Source organism: Pithys albifrons, chromosome 20 (assembly GCF_047495875.1).
Source record: "Pithys albifrons albifrons isolate INPA30051 chromosome 20, PitAlb_v1, whole genome shotgun sequence".
In the NCBI taxonomy this organism is placed as follows: Eukaryota; Metazoa; Chordata; class Aves; order Passeriformes; family Thamnophilidae; genus Pithys; species Pithys albifrons.
Genome location: NC_092477.1, coordinates 2800145 through 2819401, shown reverse-complemented (window position 1 = coordinate 2819401; position 19257 = coordinate 2800145). Strand labels below are relative to the sequence as shown.

Sequence of the window (19257 nt, the reverse complement as noted above, 5' to 3'; positions counted from 1 at the left end):
CACCTAAACATACACTTTTTTTTCCTTCTAGAGGGATCTTTTATTCTGCTGTTCAACTTATTAGGCACAACCATTCCAAGTGTTAGAATAAAATTGTTAAGATCATGATGTCAGGGAAATAAAACCCCTGGCAGGATGATAGTGCCTTCTGAGCAGAGCATCACAGTTTGTTGGGGATGAACTGGAACTGCACATTTCATTAGAATTTATATCACAAGCCAAGGGATGAAGCATTATTTCATTAAGTATCTGGAAATTTCACCAACCTAATGAAGCTGTCAAAATTCTATTAATAAAGCGCTGGAAAATATTTGTTTGTTTGTTTGTTGGGATGCATTTGCTATTATTTAATGTTGTGTTTGCAGTTTGTTAATTGGTGAGCACAGGCTCGGTGGCGCAGCAGGAGGATGAGCAGCGAGGGCTGGGGCGGGGCTGGGGCTGATTCCGGGGGAGAGGGGCTGATCCCGGGGGAGAGGGGCTGATCCCGGGGCAGAGGGGCTGATCCCGGGGGAGAGGGGCTGATCCCAGGGGAGAGGGGCTGATTCCAGGGGGAGAGGGGCTGATCCTGGGGGAGAGGGGCTGATCCCAGGGCAGAGGGGCTGATCCCAGGGCAGAGGGGCTGATCCCAGAGCAGAGGGGCTGATCCCAGGGCAGAGGGGCTGATCCCAGGGCAGAGTGGCTGATCCCAGGGCAGAGGGGCTGATCCCAGGGCAGAGTGGCTGATCCCGGGGGAGAGGAGCTGATCCCAGGGCAGAGTGGCTGATCCCAGGGCAGAGGGGCTGATCCCAGGGCAGAGGGGCTGATCCCAGGGCAGAGGGGCTGATCCCAGGGCACAGGGGCTGATCCTGGGGGAGAGGGGCTGAGCCCAGGGCAGTGGGGCTGATCCCAGGAAGAGGAGCTGATCCCAGGGCAGAGTGGCTGATCCCAGGAAGAGGAGCTGATCCCAGGGCAGAGGGGCTGATCCCGGGGCAGAGGGGCTGATCCCAGGGCACAGGGGCTGATCCCAGGGGAGAGGGGCTGATCCCAGGAAGAGGAGCTGATCCCAGGGGAGAGGGGCTGATCCCAGGGCAGAGGGGCTGATCCCGGGGCAGAGGGGCTGATCCCGGGGCAGAGGGGCTGATCCCGGGGGAAAGGGGCTGATCCCGGGGCAGAGGGGCTGATCCCAGGGGAGAGGAACTGATCCCGGGGCAGAGGGGCTGATCCCAGGGGAGAGGGGCTGATCCCGGGGGAAAGGGGCTGATCCCGGGGCAGAGGGGCTGATCCCAGGGGAGAGGGGCTGATCCCAGGGAAGAGAGGCTGATCCCGGGTGAGAGGGGCTGATCCCAGGGGAGAGGGGCTGATCACAGGGGTGGAGCCTGAGGGTCCCCAGGGCTGCCAGTGGGGCTGGGGCAGGGGCTTCTCCCAAGGGAGAGGGGCTGCTCCCAGGGATGGAGCCTGAGGGTCCCGAGGGCTGGGAGAGTGGCTGGGGTGAGGAGCTGATCCCAGGGCACGGGGGCTGATCCCAGGGCACAGGGGCTGCTTCCAGGGATGGAGCCTGAGGGTCCCCAGTGCTGGGATTGGGTTTGGGGTGAGGGGATGGACTCAGGGGAGCAGCCTGGGGGTCTCCTGTGGCCGAGGAGCTGCTCTGGCCTATGCTGAGATCACAGAACCACAGAATTCCAGAATGTGCTGAGCTGGAAGGGACCCACAAGGACCATCGAGTCCAACTCCTGGCCCTGCACAGGCCCATCCCCAAGAGTCACACCCTGCGCCCCAGAGCATCATCCACTCGTGGAGCTCTGGGGAGCCTGTGCCAGCAGCATCAGACTTACCTGAGGTGGGTCAGCTGTGGCAGGATTACAAATGACCCCATGTTCCTTTTTGACCATGCTCTCTGTCCTGAATGAGCCCAGGGAAGGGCACAGGCTGTTTCAGAGGCAGCTCAGAGGGTTTTGCTGGCGTGTGTCTGAGGTGGACACATTACTCACAGGTGAGTGGATGGTTTGGAGCACCTCAGGTGAGTGCAAATAAAGGTAATTATACCAGTCCAGTCATGTATTATTTAGAACATTCCATCTGTGACAGTAAAAAATAGTCAGGAAGTCTTTCACTTCTTCAACCTCCCGCCCCATCACCCACATGCAGTGCACTAAAGGGGTTATAGCAATGTCAAAAGAGAGTTTATGCTTGTTAGTCAACCTGTGGCTTGTGGCCTGACTCTCCCATGTGTTTGGATGCTTTGTGGTGATCCAGGGCAGCAAGAACCCTCCCGAGCTCCCTGCTCCTGAAAGCTTCACTCTGGCAGAGCAGCATGAGCAGCCCAGGCTGGACTGGCACTGTGACTCTGCTGTTGGAGCTGGAAGGGAGGCAAATCCTTAAGGAAAACTGAAGGAAGCCCCTGCAAACGAGCCTTGCTTAATAAACTTTCAGTTATTAAGTGTAATCTTGTAAGAGACCATTGTCAGATAAATTCTGAGAGTGAAATTTATGTGTAAGATTTCCGTGAGTATTAATTACCCAGGAAGGTTGCAGGGGCTGCATTACTGCACTAATAGGATCTTCAGGAAGAAAAAAAGACAGGTCTGACACAGTGCATTAGATTTGTTAAAGAACCAATTTTTAATTAGTTTTAACGGATAAGTTAATTAATGAATTTGCAAATACATAGCCAGGACATGTATTGGATGGTCAGAAGTAGATGCTGGGGGTTTGCAGGGAATGAAGGGATGCTGTTCCTGCCTGAAGTGCAGAATTCAACACAACCCTAACTACGGATCCCTAAACAGTGATTTCCATAATTACACAATTAAAGCAGAAAGACTCAATTTTAGGCATGCAAATATTCTTAATTCTGCTTCTGCCATGCCACTGTAAAGAAGAGACAGATGAATCTGATTATGGGCCCAGGAAGCTCCAATTCCTCCCTAATACTCAGTCAGTGGGTGCCTGTTATGGCAGAGCCGAGTCAGGATTTGCTCAGGGAAGTGCCTGCACTTCTTCTAAGTACAACTTTAACTTCCCATTTCTTCCATTTATACTACTTAGCATGGGGATAACTGCAAATCACTTTAATCTAATTTACCCCCAAATAGTGATGATACATCTCTCAGTATAAACTCCTCCTTAACATAACATCTCTCTAGGAATATCAATACCACATACGATTTTTCAATTAAAGCAGAAACTCAACCTTTGCTGTCTGAGGAATGCTTTGTTATCTTTCTCTAAGCTTTACAGCACCTGATGTGTGGATAAAAAATCCGTCTTCTGGGGATTTTCAGCTAAATCTATTATTTAAATCCCATTTATTAAGGTTCTTTGCTTCAGTGTCTGAATTTTCTTGGACACCTTTTTGCTGGCAGACACAATCCTTGGCATAATGTGCATCCTGAGTTGTGCCCCGGGCACACAGCCCTGCTGTGAGTGCAGCAGTGTCCACGTCCCAGCCCTCATTGCCTCCACTCTCAACCAGACACCTGGGGGCTTCTTCTTCCACACAGTGTCCTCCTTCAGTCCAACACGTATTCCCAAAACAAGGCAGAGCTGCCCAAGCTCTGCTTGGAGCTCCAGCACCCAAATATTGCCCCTGGTGCAGCCCCCAGAAGGACAGGATTGCTCCAAGCATCCTCCTTCCATAAAGGCAGGTGGACAAAGACTTGCAGCTGCCACCACCCCTGGTGGACCCACAAGTGGGGATCTGCTGCCTGGCACCTCCAGGTATAATTCTGGAATGGTTTGGGTTGGAAGGCATCTTAAAGCTCATCTTGTTCCACCCCCTGCCATGGGCAGGGACACCTTCCACCAGCCCAGGTTGCTCCAAGCCCTGTCCAACCTGGCCTTGGGCACTCCCAGGGATGGAGCAGCCACAGCTTCTCTGGGCACCTCTGCCAGGGCCTGCCCACCCTCACAGGGAAAAACTCCTTCCCAATATCTCATCTAACCCTCCTCTCTGGCAATGGAAAGCCATTCCCCCTTGTCCTGTCCCTCCAGGTGCTTGTCCCAGGTCCCTCTCCAGCTCTCCTGGAGCCCCTTTAGGTTCTGGAAGCTGCTCTAAGGTAAAGGCAGGGCAGATTCCCTCACTGGGAGGTGTCTGTTGCATTATTTGTTGGAGGCAGAAGGAAGCTCTTTGTCGTAGCAATAACCCTCTGCCTGTCATCAGAAACGTGTTGTGTGGTCACTCAAGGGTGGGTAAGAGGCCCCATGGTTTGGGATTTTATAGCCTTGCAGTGTGCTCTGGAGACCCCTGTGTTTCTACAACCCTAATGCTTTTTTAAAACCAAAGGTTTCTTCTTTATATAGGTAAAATAGGTGCTCACAGGCTTGTAAATGCTCCCACACCCTTGGTGTGCTCCTGAAATGCCACCACATCCTGAGCCATGCACAGCTCCAGCCCCTTCACAAGCCCCTCAGAGCAGGAGCAGCAAAGCCCTCTGCTCATCCCACTCACACCATCAGCTCTGCACTGAGGGGATGCCCTTCCAGGGCTTCCCCAGGACATGGATTTATTGGCATCACCCAAACAGGGCCAATCCAAACGACTGTGATTTGGGACAAGGCTTTGATGCAAGTGAAGAGCTTGTTAATCATCCTGCAGGGAAACACATTGGACCCGAATCCAGACCTTTTGGGGGCTCCTGTTGCACACAGCTGGTTATTCAGGGCACTCAGCCCGTTGCACAGAGTGCCAGCCTGTGCTGGATCTCAGAGCAGTGCAGAGGGACCCACGGGCACTGCCAGCCAGTGCTCAGGGCACAGTCCCGGCAAAGGAGGGGACAAAAGGGACCACAGCTGGAAAAGGAATGAACACCTCGGTGCTGACAAGGACAAATGCAATCCAACACTTCCTTTGTATCACCATTGGCAAACATTTCTGATGAGCTTTAATGCCTCAGAGGGAAGCAAACAGACGGCGCCGGGGTCAGGAAGAGTGAAGTGGGGATTTATTTTTTTCTGCTGGTCTCACAAATATCTTTGCAGATAGTGGTGATTATAAATAGTCCTTTGGCCATTTCCTGGCTCTGGTTTGCAGACTCTGCCTTATTTATGGCAACAATAAAAATTGTTCAGCATTTTGCCCTGGCACAGTTTGGACACAGAGTCCAAACTTCAGCATGGGCACTGAAACAGAGGGATCCCCACATCCCACAGGGATATCCTTCTGGCCAGATCAGTGAGCCTTGTGATGGGATTAAGGGGATCCTGAGCTCTAGATTTACTTAGGCTGCTATCAAGGATGTCCTTCCCCAGACAGTTGTCACATACCCCACAAGGAGATTTCTCACTGGAATCAGCACCCCAACCCCCTGCAGCGCTCCAGGCTGGGCACAGAGTGGCTGGAGAGCAGCCAGGCAGAGGGACCTGGGGGGACTGAGGGACAGGAAGCTCAACAGGAGCCACCAGTGTGACCAGGAGGCCAAGAAGGCCAATGGGATCCTGGCCTGGATCCAAACTAGCGTGGCCAGCAGGTCCAGGGCAGTGACCCTTCCCCTGGACTCTGCCTTGGGGAGGCCACACCTTGAGTGTTGTGTTCAGTTCTGGGCCCCTCAGTTGAGGCAAGAGATTGAGGGGCTGGAGCGGGGCCAGAGAAGAGCAACGAGGCTGGAGAAGGGACTGGAGCACAAGTGCTGTGGGGAGAGGCTGAGGGAGCTGGGGGTGTTCAGCCTGGAGAAGAGGAGGCTCAGAGGTGACCTCAGCACTGTCTGGAACTGCCTGAAGGGAAGTTCTGGCCAGGTGGGGGTTGGTCTCTTCTCCCAGGCACTCAGCAATAGGACAAGGGGGCACGATGGGCTCAAGCTCTGCCAGGGGAGGTTTAGGTTGGATATCAGAAAAAAATTCTTTGCAGAGAGAGTGCTCAGGCATTGGAATGGGCTGCCCAGAGAGGGGGTGGATTCCCCATCCCTGGAGGTTTTTCAGCTGAGCTTGGCCGTGGCACTGAGTGCCATGATCTGGTAATCAATGTGGGGTTGGATTAAATGTTGGACTCAATGATCTCAGCGGTCACTTCCAACCCAACTGATTCCATGATTCTATGATTCTATTATTCTAAGTGCCTTCAGAGAATCCTCATCTCACTGGGCTCTTCCTTCACTGTGTCCTATCTTCATCCTCAGGTGCTCCATCATAGAATCACAGAATCTCCTGAGCTGGAAGGGACACACAAGGGTAGAATTATAGAATCATAGAATGTTGAGGGGTTGGAAAAGACCTTAAAGATCATCTAGTCTCAACCCTTCATGCCATGGGCAGGACGAGGTTACTCAAGGTGTCATCCCACCTGAGTTTGAACACTGTCAGGGTTGGGACATCCACAAATCCCACTTGTCGAACCCATGGCTCTGCACAGACACCCCAACAATCCCACCCTGTGCCCCAGAGGATCATCCAGACCCTCCTGGAGCTCTGGCAGCCTTGGGGCTGTGCCCACTGCCCTGGGGAGCCTGGTCAGTGCCCACCACCCTCTGGGGGAAGAGCCTTTCCCTGAGATCCAACCTGACCCTCTGCACTTTTGTGAAATAGAGTCAGTTGTGCACCGTCCCTGGTTATAGGAGCTGAGTGACATCTCCCCTACTCGCTTGCCCAACTGCCTGCTCCTGTTACCAACACCCCTGGCACCACAGCCCAAGCAGGAGTCTCTGGCACAGGAAACCAACCCCCAGGGTGCTCCATCTCCCAATGGATGCTGTGCAGGCTGGGACACTTGTGCAGAAGAGAAACTGTGAGTGCTGCCTGCTCTACAAACAAGCCAGGGCAGTCCCTGGGAATCCAGCAAACCAAAAGATTACCAAGCTTGCCAAACCAGCCCTCATATGTATGTGCATTATCCCAGCCTTTAATCACGTTATCATATTGGTTATTGCAGACTCCTACCAGCACATGGGAGGTGGGTTTCCTGCCAGGAACCTGCTCCTGGTTCCTGCCAGTCTGCCATGACTGCAGAGCTCTCCTGGGAATGGAGAAGCTTTTCTACTGCCCCATTTTATAGGTAGGAAAGCAGAGAGAAGTCACTGAGGGACTCATGGCAAGGTGAGTGCCATACAGATACTGAGGCCCCACAGGAATTCACAGCTTCCAGGCTGGGAATCCCACAGAGGCTGGGAGTTACTTTCCCCTCTGTCTACAGGCACCAGGAACTGGAATAAGAACTAAAAAGATTGATCTTCTTTGGAAAGTCCGTTATGAAATGTGTGGGGAAGAATTCCAGGCTGGAAAGGGCCTGTCAGTAGCTGTAACCCAAGGAAGGGCTCAGGACACTTCAAATGTAAGGATGTGAGTTTTCAGGCTCTGGTCTCCGATCATTGGAAAGTTTTAAGAGATAAAGCCAAAGCTTGGCACCAGTCAGGATGGAAGAGCTCACCAGATGCCATTGGAGTGGCAAGGCTGGCATGGCCAAAATGTCTGTCCCAAAAAAGCCACCTCATCCTGAGGAACTTCAGCCTGAGTGACCCAACAGATATGTCACTCTGCCAGAACCAAAACATCCTTGGAATTCCTTAGGCTTAATCCATAGAAGTTTCCTAACCCACAATGTCTCAACTTGCAGCATTTCTGTGTTAGACCTCACCCCACGGGAGGAGAAGGGGCTGTTCCTCAGGCAGGAGGGGTCAGCACCTGATGGTGCTGTTGGGTGTAATCAGCATGAAATCAGCAGCAGAAACACCAGTGGGGTTTGGAGGGCCAGTTTCTCCAAGCCAAGACCAACCAGCAACCAAATCCCTCAGGAGGGAGGCTTTGAACTTCGAGATCTGACCCAGAACTGGGAACTCTCCCCTGTGGGGCCCAAGCCCCCACCCAGCACAACAGCCAAATTACCTGGACAGCCAGAACAGGGTGCAAGGTCATTTCACAGAGGGGTCTGAACAAGGTCTGCTCGGTGTCCCTGCAAGTTTCCTGGTTGCCACTTGTTTTCTGTATCCATTCTGTCCTTGATCAGAAGAAATGGGAGAAGGTCTGGGCTGAGGAAGCTTGGAGAGTTCCAACACAGCCCTCCCAGAGGGAAGAGAGACTCCAAAGGAAGGTGAAGGTGTGATTTACCTGCACAGCTCAGGGACATGGGAGGGTACAAGGATCTTCCACGTTACGAACGAACCAAATGGAAGCAAAACAGGCTTTGGCTCAAAGCCAGTCAGGTCTTTCAGCAGCAGAGGTGACAAATGGTTGGCCAAGTTCCTGTGAGCAGTGATGGGTCCTCCAGTGCTGAAGATGCTTCAGAGCTCACAGGGACAGCTCAAAACGTGCCCTCAGATGTCATGGGGCACAGCAGGGTGGGGATCTTTTCCCCTCAGCCTTTGGCTTAGGAAGGAGGGCATTGAGAAGGTTTCCCAGGGGTTGGTGAGAGTATCTCCAAGCTCCTTCTCATTCTGCAAAATCCAACTTACCCAAACCTTACTCAAATGTTATTATTTGTTAAACACTCGATTTCACTTTATTCTGGTCCATGGGGGAGTCCCTCTGCTTCAGGCCAACCCTGGGGCTGAAAGAGCCTCGTGAGTGGGTTTTGCCTCTTGACTTCCCACATCCCTTCTAAGCTCATTGGGAAAACATCTTCCCTTGCCCGACGTCTCCACCAATTCCCCTGCCCCTTTGTTTTTATTTAGCTCTGTAATTACATTATCTGACCATACAGCATTTGGGAATGAAATCTGCATAAAAGATATTAAGAAAAATAAATCTGTGTTTTGCAATACCTTTGAAGTTATCTTTAGGCTGGGCAACAAGAGCAAGATCAGCGTTTGGCTCTCCACAAATCTCTACTTTTGTGGAGATCTTGGGAAAGAGGGTTTTGTGGGCCAGGGTAGGGAAATTCTCAGGTTCAGATTATTTTATTAATACTATTAATAACTATTTTTGGCACTGCTTCACAAGGGAGAAAAACACCAGGTATGCATGAGATGTAATTATGTTCATAGTCACTGCTGTGTGTTTTCCAGGAGAAGAAAAGCAACACTCTTTTTTTTTCCCGTTTTTGAGGAAAATAACGAAGTTGGCTGTGCAGCACTGAGGACTGTGAGTGTGTGGTGAGGAAAAGCTCTTGGAGCAGGGACAGGGTGTTGGGATGAGTTTCACGTGAGGATGGGGAAAGGCTTTTCTATGTTTTGCATTGTAGTGGAACAGCTCTTGGGTGGGGAGGACCAAGAGCTGGAGCTTTGGGGATAAACAGGCAGGGGAGATTTGAGCCATGGGTGTGCTGGGGCAGGGGGGAGAAAGAGTGGAGGGAGCTTGGGCAGGGGCACCACTGCCCAGGCTCTTCATAGAATCCTGGAATCACAGAACATCATCAGGTGGAAGGGACCCACAAGGATCACTGAATTCAACTCTTGGCCCTGCACAGACACCCCAACAATCCCACCCTGTGCCCCAGAGGATCATCCAAACACTCCTGGAGCTCTGGCAGCCTCGGGGCTGTGCCCACTGCCCTGGGGAGCCTGGTCAGTGCCCACCACCCTCTGGGAGAAGAACCTTTGCCTGAGATCCAACCTGACCCTGCCCTGGCACAGCTCCAGCCATTCCCTGGGTGCTGTCCCTGCCCTGGCACAGCTCCAGCCATTCCCTGGGTGCTGTCCCTGCCCTGGCACAGCTCCAGCCGTTCCCCTTCTGCGGCCCATCCATCCCCTTACACCCTTTGGGGTGCCGCTTCACCCCCGGGCCATTCGCCTTCTGCTGTGCCAGGTGTCCCCATGAGGGAGCCGTGCCGGGCTGTGCCCCCCGGGCTGCCCCGCCGGGCCGGGACCACCTCGCCGCCCCCGGGGCCGCGCAGGGAAGGCAAGGGGGGCTCTGCCCGGCGCCGTGCCCAGGGCTGGAGGGGTGTTGATCCGCACGCCCCTCGCACACACACACACACCCCGCAGGACACCCCACCGGGGGCGCCACGGCGGGCGCGGAGCGGAGCGACCCCAGGGCGCGGAGCAGCCCCACTGAGCGGAGCGGCCCCAGAGCTCCGAGCGGCCCCACGGAGCGGAGCAGCAGCCCCACGGCTCGGTGCAGCACGAGCCCCACGGCGGCCCCACAGCTCGGAGCGGCGCCACGGCTCGGAGCAGCAGCCCCACGGAGCGCACCAGCACGAGCCCCACGGCGGCCCCACGGAGCGGAGCAGCTGCCCCACGGCTCGGAACAGCATGAGCCTCACGACGACCCCACGGATCAGCAGCCCCACGGCCGGGAGGAACAGCAGCCCCCCGGAGCGCAGCAGCTGCCCCCCGGCTCGGAGCGGCCCCGCGCCCCCGGGGCGGCGGCCGGGCCGGGCCGCTCTGCGCGGTGCCCGGCGCGGGGGCGGGAGGGCAGCGCGGGGCCGGCCGGGCGGCGGGGCTGCCGCGCCGGGCCAGACTCAGCCCCTTTCTCCCGGCGCCGGCGGCGGCGAGCGCGCTGCGGCTGCGGCTGCCCCCAGAGCGGCTCGTGATGGCGGCGGCGGCGCGGGCTCGGCGGCGGGAGGCGCCCGCCCAGCCCTGCTGTTCGCCGCGCCGCTAGCGGCAGCGCCCGTGCCCGCGGCGGCCGCCCCGGCCCATGCCCCGGGGGGAAGGGGGGGCTGCAGCAGCCCGGCGAGCCGCCCACCCGCGCAGCGGGGGCATCGCCCCCACTCGCCGCTCCTGGGAGGGCGGAAAGGAGGCAGCGGCGGCGGCGGCGCCGGCTTTGTGCGCGGCGGGCGGATCGCAGGCCCCGGCGGCGCGGGGCTCGCCGGCTCCCGCCCCAGCCCCATGAACCGGCCGGACGGCTCCGCTCCGGCGGCGGCGCCGGCGGCGGCCGAGGCAGCAGCGCAGGTACGCGGCGTGTCCCCGGGGGGAGGCGCAGGGAGCGGGGAGGAAGGCACGGGAAGGGAAGGGAAGGGAAGGCACGGGAAGGGACGGGAAGGAGGGCGGCCGGGCGGGCGGTCGGTCGGGCGGCAGCCGCAGCCGCCCCGGCGCGCAGCGCACGGAGCCGGCGGCGCTTTGCGCAGTGCGAGGGGGCAGCGGCGGCTCCGCGGCCCCGGAGCGCTCGGAGCGGGCGGACAACAAAGCGAAGCGGCGCTGAGCGGCCATGGCGGGGACAGCGGCCCGGGCCGGCCCCGCTCCCGCTCCCGCTCCCCGCTCCGCTCCGGCCCCGCGCCCGCCGCGCCCCCGCCCGCTCCGCGCCCCTCCGGCCCTTCGCTTCTCCTTTCCCCTCTCTCCTTTTATTTTCCCCCTTTTTTTTCCTTTCCCTCCTTCTCTAATTTTTCCTCCCGAACGTTTCTTTTTTTTTTCCCTTCAATTTTTTTTTTCCATTAAAACGACGCCACCTAGAGGAGACTATTTCGTAAATTAAAAAAAAAATTAAAATTGAAAAAAAAATATTCTGCTATTTGTAATTTTTTTTTTTTGCAGAAAGTTGGGGCAGGGTCTCTCCTCCAGGTGGGGTTCGCCCCGCAGCCCCCGCAGCGCCCCAAAAATTCCCTGCGTGTCCCTCTGGAGCCAAAGCGCAGCTCCTAGAAATGAAAATTAAGCAGGAATTTGAATGAATTCAGGTTTTTCTCCCCCATTTTCTGGAGGAAGGCAGAGCCTGCGAGCAGCAGAGTGCCGGGCGAAGGAAGTGATCCAAGTTTTTGGGGGCCCCCCCGGGTGAGCTGCAGGGAGGGATTACTTTGGGAAAGTGGGAATTGCTGTTCCGGAGCAATTAGGAATTGGGCTTCATTGTAATTTTGAACTTGTGCAGCTCACGCTCTGCCAAAACTCAGGGTTATTTCATTTTTTTTTTCTCTTTTTTTGCTGCAGTGCTTAAAGTTATTTGTTTGAAATGAGGAGTTTTGCAGGAAAATGAAGAGCTCAGAAAATTTGCTGTGGACACACCCAAATTTTTTTTTTTTTATTTAATTTTTTAATTTTTTTTTTTTGTGATTTTGGATTTCATGCAAAACTGCTCTTAAACAATGAGGTTTTAAACCCAGTCCAGGAAAACACGAGGACAAGCAAAATTGAGAGTCGAATGTCAGTTTTATTTTAGAATTTCTTGGCTTTTTGGATGGTTTCTCCTGGCATAATTAAAACAGTTTCCAGCATTTAATTTCCTAGTTCTTTTGTAAAGAAAAAAAAAATTTCCATACCAGGGTTTTTAGTTGGTTTTTTTTTCCCCTTTCTTTTTTTAAACACACTGTAACAACTCCTGGTTTTGTGGCTCATATAAATCTAATATTTACACAGGTTTATTATAAGGTCCGCCATGATATTATGAATGTGCATAATTAACAATATTGTGAAAAAATAATTGCAGATTTAGTGATTTTGATTTTTTTTTTTTAAACTAAAGTGCCTTTAAAGGATTTAGCCACGATGCTTTTCACAATTTCAAAATCCTTTTTCTCCTTGACTGTTCAAACCTTGCTGGAGTTTGAATTGAAAATATTTTTTTTTTCTCATAATTTTTTTTAAATTTTTGTTTGTTTGTTTGTTTGTTTTAAACGCTGTTCCCTCTCTATTATTTTGCTGCTACAGAGAGCCTGTGAGTTCTGGACTGTGCACACACTGGTTTATTATTGTAGGGTTGCCCTTGAATACTGGGGTCTTGGTATTGATCTTTTTAAAAATAAATAACAAAAGAGCACTGAAACATACATTGTTTCAAGAAAAAAGCAATTTAGGAGAGACCCACGGCCTTTCCACCCCAAAGTGGGGGAGGGAGAGGAAGGGAAGGATTAGGTCAACATTGAGTTTTCCCAACCTTGACACATTCTCCTCTCTAAAATGGGGACAAAGTAGCAAGATGGCTGTTTCACAGCTGCAGCACTTGGGTCTCTGCTGGGTTTTTTTGGTTTTTTTTTATTTTATTTTATTTTATTTTATTTTATTTTATTTTATTTTATTTTATTTTATTTTATTTTATTTTATTTTATTTTTGTTTTTTTTTTTTTTGAAAAGGCATTTTGAAATTCTCCACACTGAATTTTGAGCCCCCACCAGCCCAAATTAGGAGCTGCAAAAAAAAAAAATCAATTTAAATTTCCATCCCAACCGAATTTTTAATTCTGAATTTGAAACCCCTGAAAAGTTGGTTTGGGTTTTTTTTTTTTTTTTTGGTTTTGTGGTTCGTTTTCTTTTTTTTTTTTCGGTTTTGATTTTTATTTCAGTGTAACTCGATATTTGCTGCAAATCACCTGGGAGTGGCTGGTGAATTCAGGTTTCGGGGGCTGGTTTTCACTTTCTCCCCCTTTATTTGTTTGGTGTTTTGTGGTTTTCGAAGGGGAGGGAATGGGAAAAATCTGCAGAGGAGGAGAACTCCTGGGTGGAGGAGCAAATACTCTGCAATGGCAAGCCAATATTTTTATTTTTGCCTTTCTTTGCCCCCCAGCCTCCCCCAAAAGGACCCACCCTCTTCCTGAAGCCCTTTTTCGGCAGCTCATGGAGCGAGTGCCCAGTGCAGCTGGCACAGGGTGGCACAGATGGGGCAGAATTCCACACAGTGCTCCAAATTGGATTCAACAATCCCAGGGAATATTTGATTCCTGCTTTCATCCAGGAAGCTGTAGCCTGGTGGCTCTTCCATGTTCTTGGACTCCAAGAATTCCCTTCCTTGAGCTGCCCCTGGAACTTCCATGTACTCTGTGATTATACCCAGACAGGCTATTTAGCTGTAATTTTTGGGGGGTTTTTTTGAGGATTTCATACATTTTTTCTTTTGATGCTGCTTTTCTTCTGCCTTGGCCCCACAGCTGGAGCTCTGGGAGCAGCCAGAGCTGTGCTTTGGGCCTGGGGGGACACGTTTGGGGTGCTGCATTTTAATGCCAACTACTGACAAATATTCACTTTGGGGCTCACAACGCCAACATTTGACAATGTCTTTCAGTGACATCTTTGAAGTTCCTGCTGCTGTCCTAAACCAGAGGAGCTGAGGCTGGGGAGGCTTTAGTTTGGGTGTGTTTGGGGCTGTTCTCAGCCGGGTGGGTGCTGGGGGAGTTTTGGGTGGCTGTTGGAGGAGGTTTGGGTGTTTGTGTCTCGCTGCAGTGGTGGGGCTGTGCTGGGGGGAGGCTGGCACTGGGCTGTGGAGCTCCAGCCTTCCCTTCTGTAACTCCCTGTGGATCAGTGTCTTTGCAGCCCCGGCTCCTCTCCTGTTCCTCCACTGAGGAAACGCTGCTGGAGGTTGTAATGGGTGGCTGCATCTCACCTTTCTCTGTGTCCTTCCAGCACAAACCTCCTTCTGCCTGAAAAGGATTCCATAATTTTTCATTGCAGTCTCCTTTCCTGGGGATTTTTTTTTCCTTCTTTTTTTTTCCTTCTTTTTTTTTCCTTCTTTTTTTTTCCTTCTTTTTTTTTTCCTTCTTTATTTTCTTTTGTTTTTCTTCTTTTTTTCTTTTTTTTCCTTTCCTTTTTTCTTATTTTCTTTTTTCTTCTTTTTTCTTTTTTTTTCTTTTTTCCTTTTTTCTTTTCTTTTTTCTTTTCTTTCTTCTTTTCTTTTTTCTTTTCTTTCTTCTTTTCTTTTTTCTTTTCTTTTTTCTTTTCTTTTTTCTTTTCTTTTTTCTTTTCTTTTTTCTTCTTTTCCTTTTTCTTTTCCTTTTTCTTTTCTTTTTTCTCTTTTTTCTTTTCTCTTTTTTCTTTTCTCTTTTCTCTTTTCTTTTCTCTTTTCTTTTCTCTTTTCTTTTCTCTTTTCTTTTCTCTTTTCTTTTCTCTTTTCTTTTCTCTTTTCTTTTCTCTTTTCCTTTTTTCTTTTCTTTTTTCTTTTCTTTTTTCTTTCCTTTTTTTCTTTTCTTTTTTCTTTTCTTTTTTCTTTTCTTTTTTCTTTTCTTTTTTCTTTTCTTTTTTCTTTTCTTTTTTCTTTTCTTTTTTTCTTTTCTTTTTTCTTTTATTTTTTCTTTTTTTTTCTTTTATTCTTTTTTTTTCTTTTCTTTTTTTCTTTTTTTCCTTCTCTTTTTTTCTTTTTTCTTTTCTTTTTTTCAGGAAATTTGATCAATATTTTTTCATTTTCAAAATAACTGTTGGCAGCCTTGAAGGGGGCGAAGGGAGGGAACCCAGCTGAGTGATACCAACAGCTTTCTTGTGACATAACTGAAATGTATTTTTTAAAAAAAAAATCCCAAAACCTCATCCTTAGAGAAGTTGAAAATAGACATGTTTTCATCCTTGAATGAAAACAGACATAATATTATTAAAGTGGTAGATAATATTTGCACAAATGCCATATAAAACCTTAGGAGGTTATTGATGTGACTCCAGGATAATTTAAATATCCACCAGTGCCATAATGCAAGGCTGGGAATAGTTCAGTGCATGGTGCAGTCAGTGCTGGTGATGCTCAAGTTTGCAATTGCACAAGTGCAGTAGTGAAATTAGTGTTCTAAAAATTAGATTAATTTAATTTTTTTCCTTTTCTTTGAGACAGAGAGGGTTGAAACCCACTGCAAGGGTCATGCTGATACAGAGTCAGGATTTGTGCCCACTGTGCCAGGGCAGGGTCAGGTTGGATCTCAGGGAAAGGCTCTTCCCCCAGAGGGTGGTGGGCACTGACCAGGCTCCCCAGGGCAGTGGGCACAGCCCCAAGGCTGCCAGAGCTCCAGGAGGGTTTGGATGATCCTCTGGGGGACAGGGTGGGATTGTTGGGGTGTCTGTGCAGGGCCAGGAGTTGGACTGGATGGTCCTGGTGGGTCTCTTCTAACCCAAGATATTCTGTGGATCTCTGAATCTTTGGGTACCATCCCTGGTGAAGGAGATCAATCTTCCCCACCATGGTGTGGCATGACTTGGTATCTGGTGCTGGGTGCTGGTCCTGAGTGGTCCCTGTGGCACAGCCCCATCATGGCACAGCCCCCCATGGCACAGGCCCCCATGGCACAGCCCCCCCACAGCCCCCCCATGGCACAGCCCCCCCACGGCACAGCCCCCCCACGGCACAGCTCCCCCATAGCACAGCTCCCCATGGCACAGCCCCCCATGGCACAGCCCCCCCATGGCACAGCCCCCCCACGGCACAGGCCCCCATGGCACAGCCCCCCACGGCACAGGCCCCCATGGCACAGCCCCCCCACAGCCCCCCCACGGCACAGGCCCCCCATGGCACAGCCCCCCACGGCACAGGCCCCCCATGGCACAGCCCCCCATGGCACAGCCCCCCCATGGCACAGCCCCCCATGGCACAGCCCCCCATGGCACAGCCCCCCACGGCACAGCCCCCCCATGGCACAGCCCCCCCACAGCCCCCCCATGGCACAGCTCCCCACGGCACAGGCCCCCCATGGCACAGCCCCCCCACAGCCCCCTCATGGCACAGCCCCCCACGGCACAGCCCCCCATGGCACAGCTCCCCATGGCACCTCATGGCACAGCCCCCCATGGCACGGCACCTCATGGCACAGCTCCCCATGGCACCTCATGGCACAGCTCCCCATGGCACCTCATGGCACAGCCCCCTATGGCACAGCCCCCCATGGCACAGCCCCCCATGGGGTCACACTGGCTCCGGGTGGGTGAGTGGTGTTGGCAGTGGCACCTCTCAGGGTCCCTGGCATCGCCAGCTGAGCCTCTGGTGGCCTGTGCTTGAGCATCCTCCCCTTGAGCATCTTGGGCATGTCTCAGATTTCGGGGATGGCCCCATGCAGACCATGAGGTGGCCCAGCCCAGGGCTTTGGTGGGCTGGGTGTGTGCAGGGGGAGTGTTGTACGTGCCCAAGGGTTTGGTGCTCCCTCTGTGCCCAGCTGGTGCTGCTCCAGGCCCTGCTGGCATCCACATCAGCAATTCTTTGTGTGCTAATCGTGATGGGGACTGTAACAAGGACAGAGTTGGCCCTGCAGGCAGGGGGAGCCACCCTGAAATGGGAATTTTCACAGAGTTTGGCAGGATTAGGCCCTTTTTGCCTATAATGTGCCAAGAGGGGAGTGAGGGGAAGAGGTGGCTGAGTGGGGGCTGCCAGCACAGCTGGGGGCTTTGGTGAGGGATGTGAGGAAATGGCACCAGCAGATATTTATTTTGTGTCATTTCTAAATTTCCGTGCATGGAGCATTGCATGTGTTTGGAATTTCACATTTATCCTTCGCTTTGGCCACACCGTGTTTTCCGGGGAAGAAGTTTCTAATTTTTAAAGGTCTTTTATGGATTAATTGCTAGTCATCTGCCTCCTTTTTGCTTTTGTTTGGTTCCTTGAATGTCTCTTGATTATTTTGTACTATGTGATGCCAATTTAGTGGTTAACTAGTATGCAAACTACATCTGGACGTGTTGACTTTGCATTAACAATCATTGATTTGTCTGGAGCAAGGGAATAGAAATGAATGCTGCTGTTTACCAGGGATAGGATGTGAAAAATACCCATTTACGAGGTGTCTCTCAGCAGTGGCAAAGGCTCTGGTGTCCCAGCAGCTCTGCCTTGTCTGCTGAGAGCTGAATGTTCAAACCATGGCACCAGGAGTGGCAGCAGGGACTGGGGAAGGCAGTGCCATGTGGTGTGTGGGGCAGGGGTTGAATGTGTGCCCTGGTGCCCTTGGTTAGCTCTGCTGACAGAGGGAGTGGGGTGATGTTGTAGCAGAAAGGGAGTGGAAAGAAATGAATACCTATAAAATCAGTAACATGTAACATACATAATATACAACACGTATATGGAGAGAGCTTTTCACCTGGAGACATAATCAAGAGGATGCCAAGGTTAATAATCATAAATAATAAGCAGCAGATTGGGTTGATGGGGGGGTTCAGTGGCAGCTGGTCCTCCCCAGGAACTGTGGCTGCAGCTGTGGGGTTGGCTCTGGGGGCAGCAGAGTTTGGGGGCTTGCTGTCCCTGCTTTGGGGAACTGTGATGTGCCTGTGGCTGCTGCACGTTCAGGTGAGTTGTGAGTGTGGGCAGCATTGCTACACCTTTTTGTCTCCTTTGGAAGAAGGCTGGAGGAGATGCCCTTTCTGTGGAGAAGGTCTTTTCCCAAGACATGAGTGCTGGAAACATGGAAGCTGCCCTGCACCCACTCCTTGGCTGTGTATACAGAGTGGCCCCTTGGTTGGCATTCCATATTTAGACCTTGAATCCATCATCCCATTGGATCCCCCCATCCCTGGATCTCTTTTGCTGTCTCCTGTTGAGTCTCTCATTGCTGTTGATGGGACTGTGCTGGGGTGTGATGTTGGTTGGGAGTGTCATCCTTGGGGCTGGGGTCAGTCTGGGCTCTTCCCTCACAGAATTGCTTTGCTGACTCCAAAATATGTGATGCTGCTCAGATCCCAAAATGATGGGCACAGGTGACCTCCTGTACTGTGGGTTTTGTCCACCAACACTGCTGAGTGTGTAAATGCCCGTGGAGGTGCTGGGCAGGCTGTGTGGTGGCTTTCTGAGTTATTCAGGTATTCATTGTTGGAGTCCTGGTGCTGCCAAAGTGAGCAGTGTAAGATGTGGTAGGAAAGCCCAGGTCTAGTAGGGAAAATCCTCCCCTGTGCTCATTGAAAGTGCAACTGCACAGAAGCTTCTTATTCTGAACATTGTGTTTGGGGAGGGACACGGCATGGAGGGTGTGGGTTGGGTGGGAGTGGGACAGGTAGATCAGAACTTGTACTCCTCCTAAACCACCTCTGTACCCATTGGGGGATCTGTGCTCTGTGGATTGTAGGGGGTTTGGCAGTGACTGGTGGTTGGCTCAGCTGCTCTGTGAGGGCTGTCCCAGCAGGCTGGAAGCTCCTGCTCCAGCTGGGGTGCTGTCTGAGCAGCCCAGGGAGTGGGGCAGTGTGGGGGCACATGGGACATGCTGTGCCTCCCCTGGGGGGGTCAAACCAGCTGAACCCTGTGCTTGTGCCCCCGTGGGTTTGAATGGCACAGGTGACTCCTGGATGAGATCAGGGACCTGCCAGGTCATGAGACTTGTGGTTGCTGGAGTTGTGCTGCCCCTGGCAGAGCTTGGCCCTTTTGGGATGAGTTGCTGGGCCCTGGGTGAGCCCGGCAGGGCTGGCATGGGGGGCTGTGTGTGCCCCATGGCTGTCCCCTGGGAAGGGCCTGGCACAGCCACACATCCTGATTTTTGGTAGGTCCTGTGTCACCCCACCAGTTCCTCTTCTGGAATAGCTGTCCTTGGGAGTCTCTCTCCTCCACCTTTATTTCCCTCACCTGCATTTCCAAGGCTCTCCAATGAGCACTTAGGAAGGTTTCACTGCTCTCCTGTACCTGCAGAGAAATAATTAGGCAAGGCCTTCCTTGCTGTAATTTACTGCCCTCCTGCTTGTTTCACATCTATATTTGGCTGGTGGGATGTGGAAAATAAGTCTGGAAATGGAAAAGGAGAGACTGGAGATCCTGCCAGTGCTGATAACCCAGGGAAATGTGAATGTTGGTGTGTGGAGCAGAGGCTGGAGCAGCTGAAGACACTGAGGACTTGTCCTA

General features: G+C 52.2%; 1 protein-coding gene across 11 annotated transcripts in view; it reads left to right on the top strand.

Moving 5' to 3' along the window:
* The first annotated feature begins 10186 nt into the window (after positions 1-10186).
* ZNF618 (zinc finger protein 618) overlaps positions 10187-19257 on the top strand; it is a 197346-nt gene continuing 188275 nt past the window's right edge. For 5 of the 11 annotated variants that reach the window (XM_071574251.1, XM_071574250.1, XM_071574244.1 and 2 more), the window contains exon 1: positions 10187-10730. In XM_071574251.1, coding sequence (XP_071430352.1) covers positions 10668-10730 — 63 coding nt within the window. In that variant the 5' untranslated portion in view covers positions 10187-10667. The remainder of the gene's footprint in view (positions 10731-19257) is intronic. The other 6 variants (XM_071574242.1, XM_071574241.1, XM_071574239.1 and 3 more) reach the window with 2 other exon arrangements.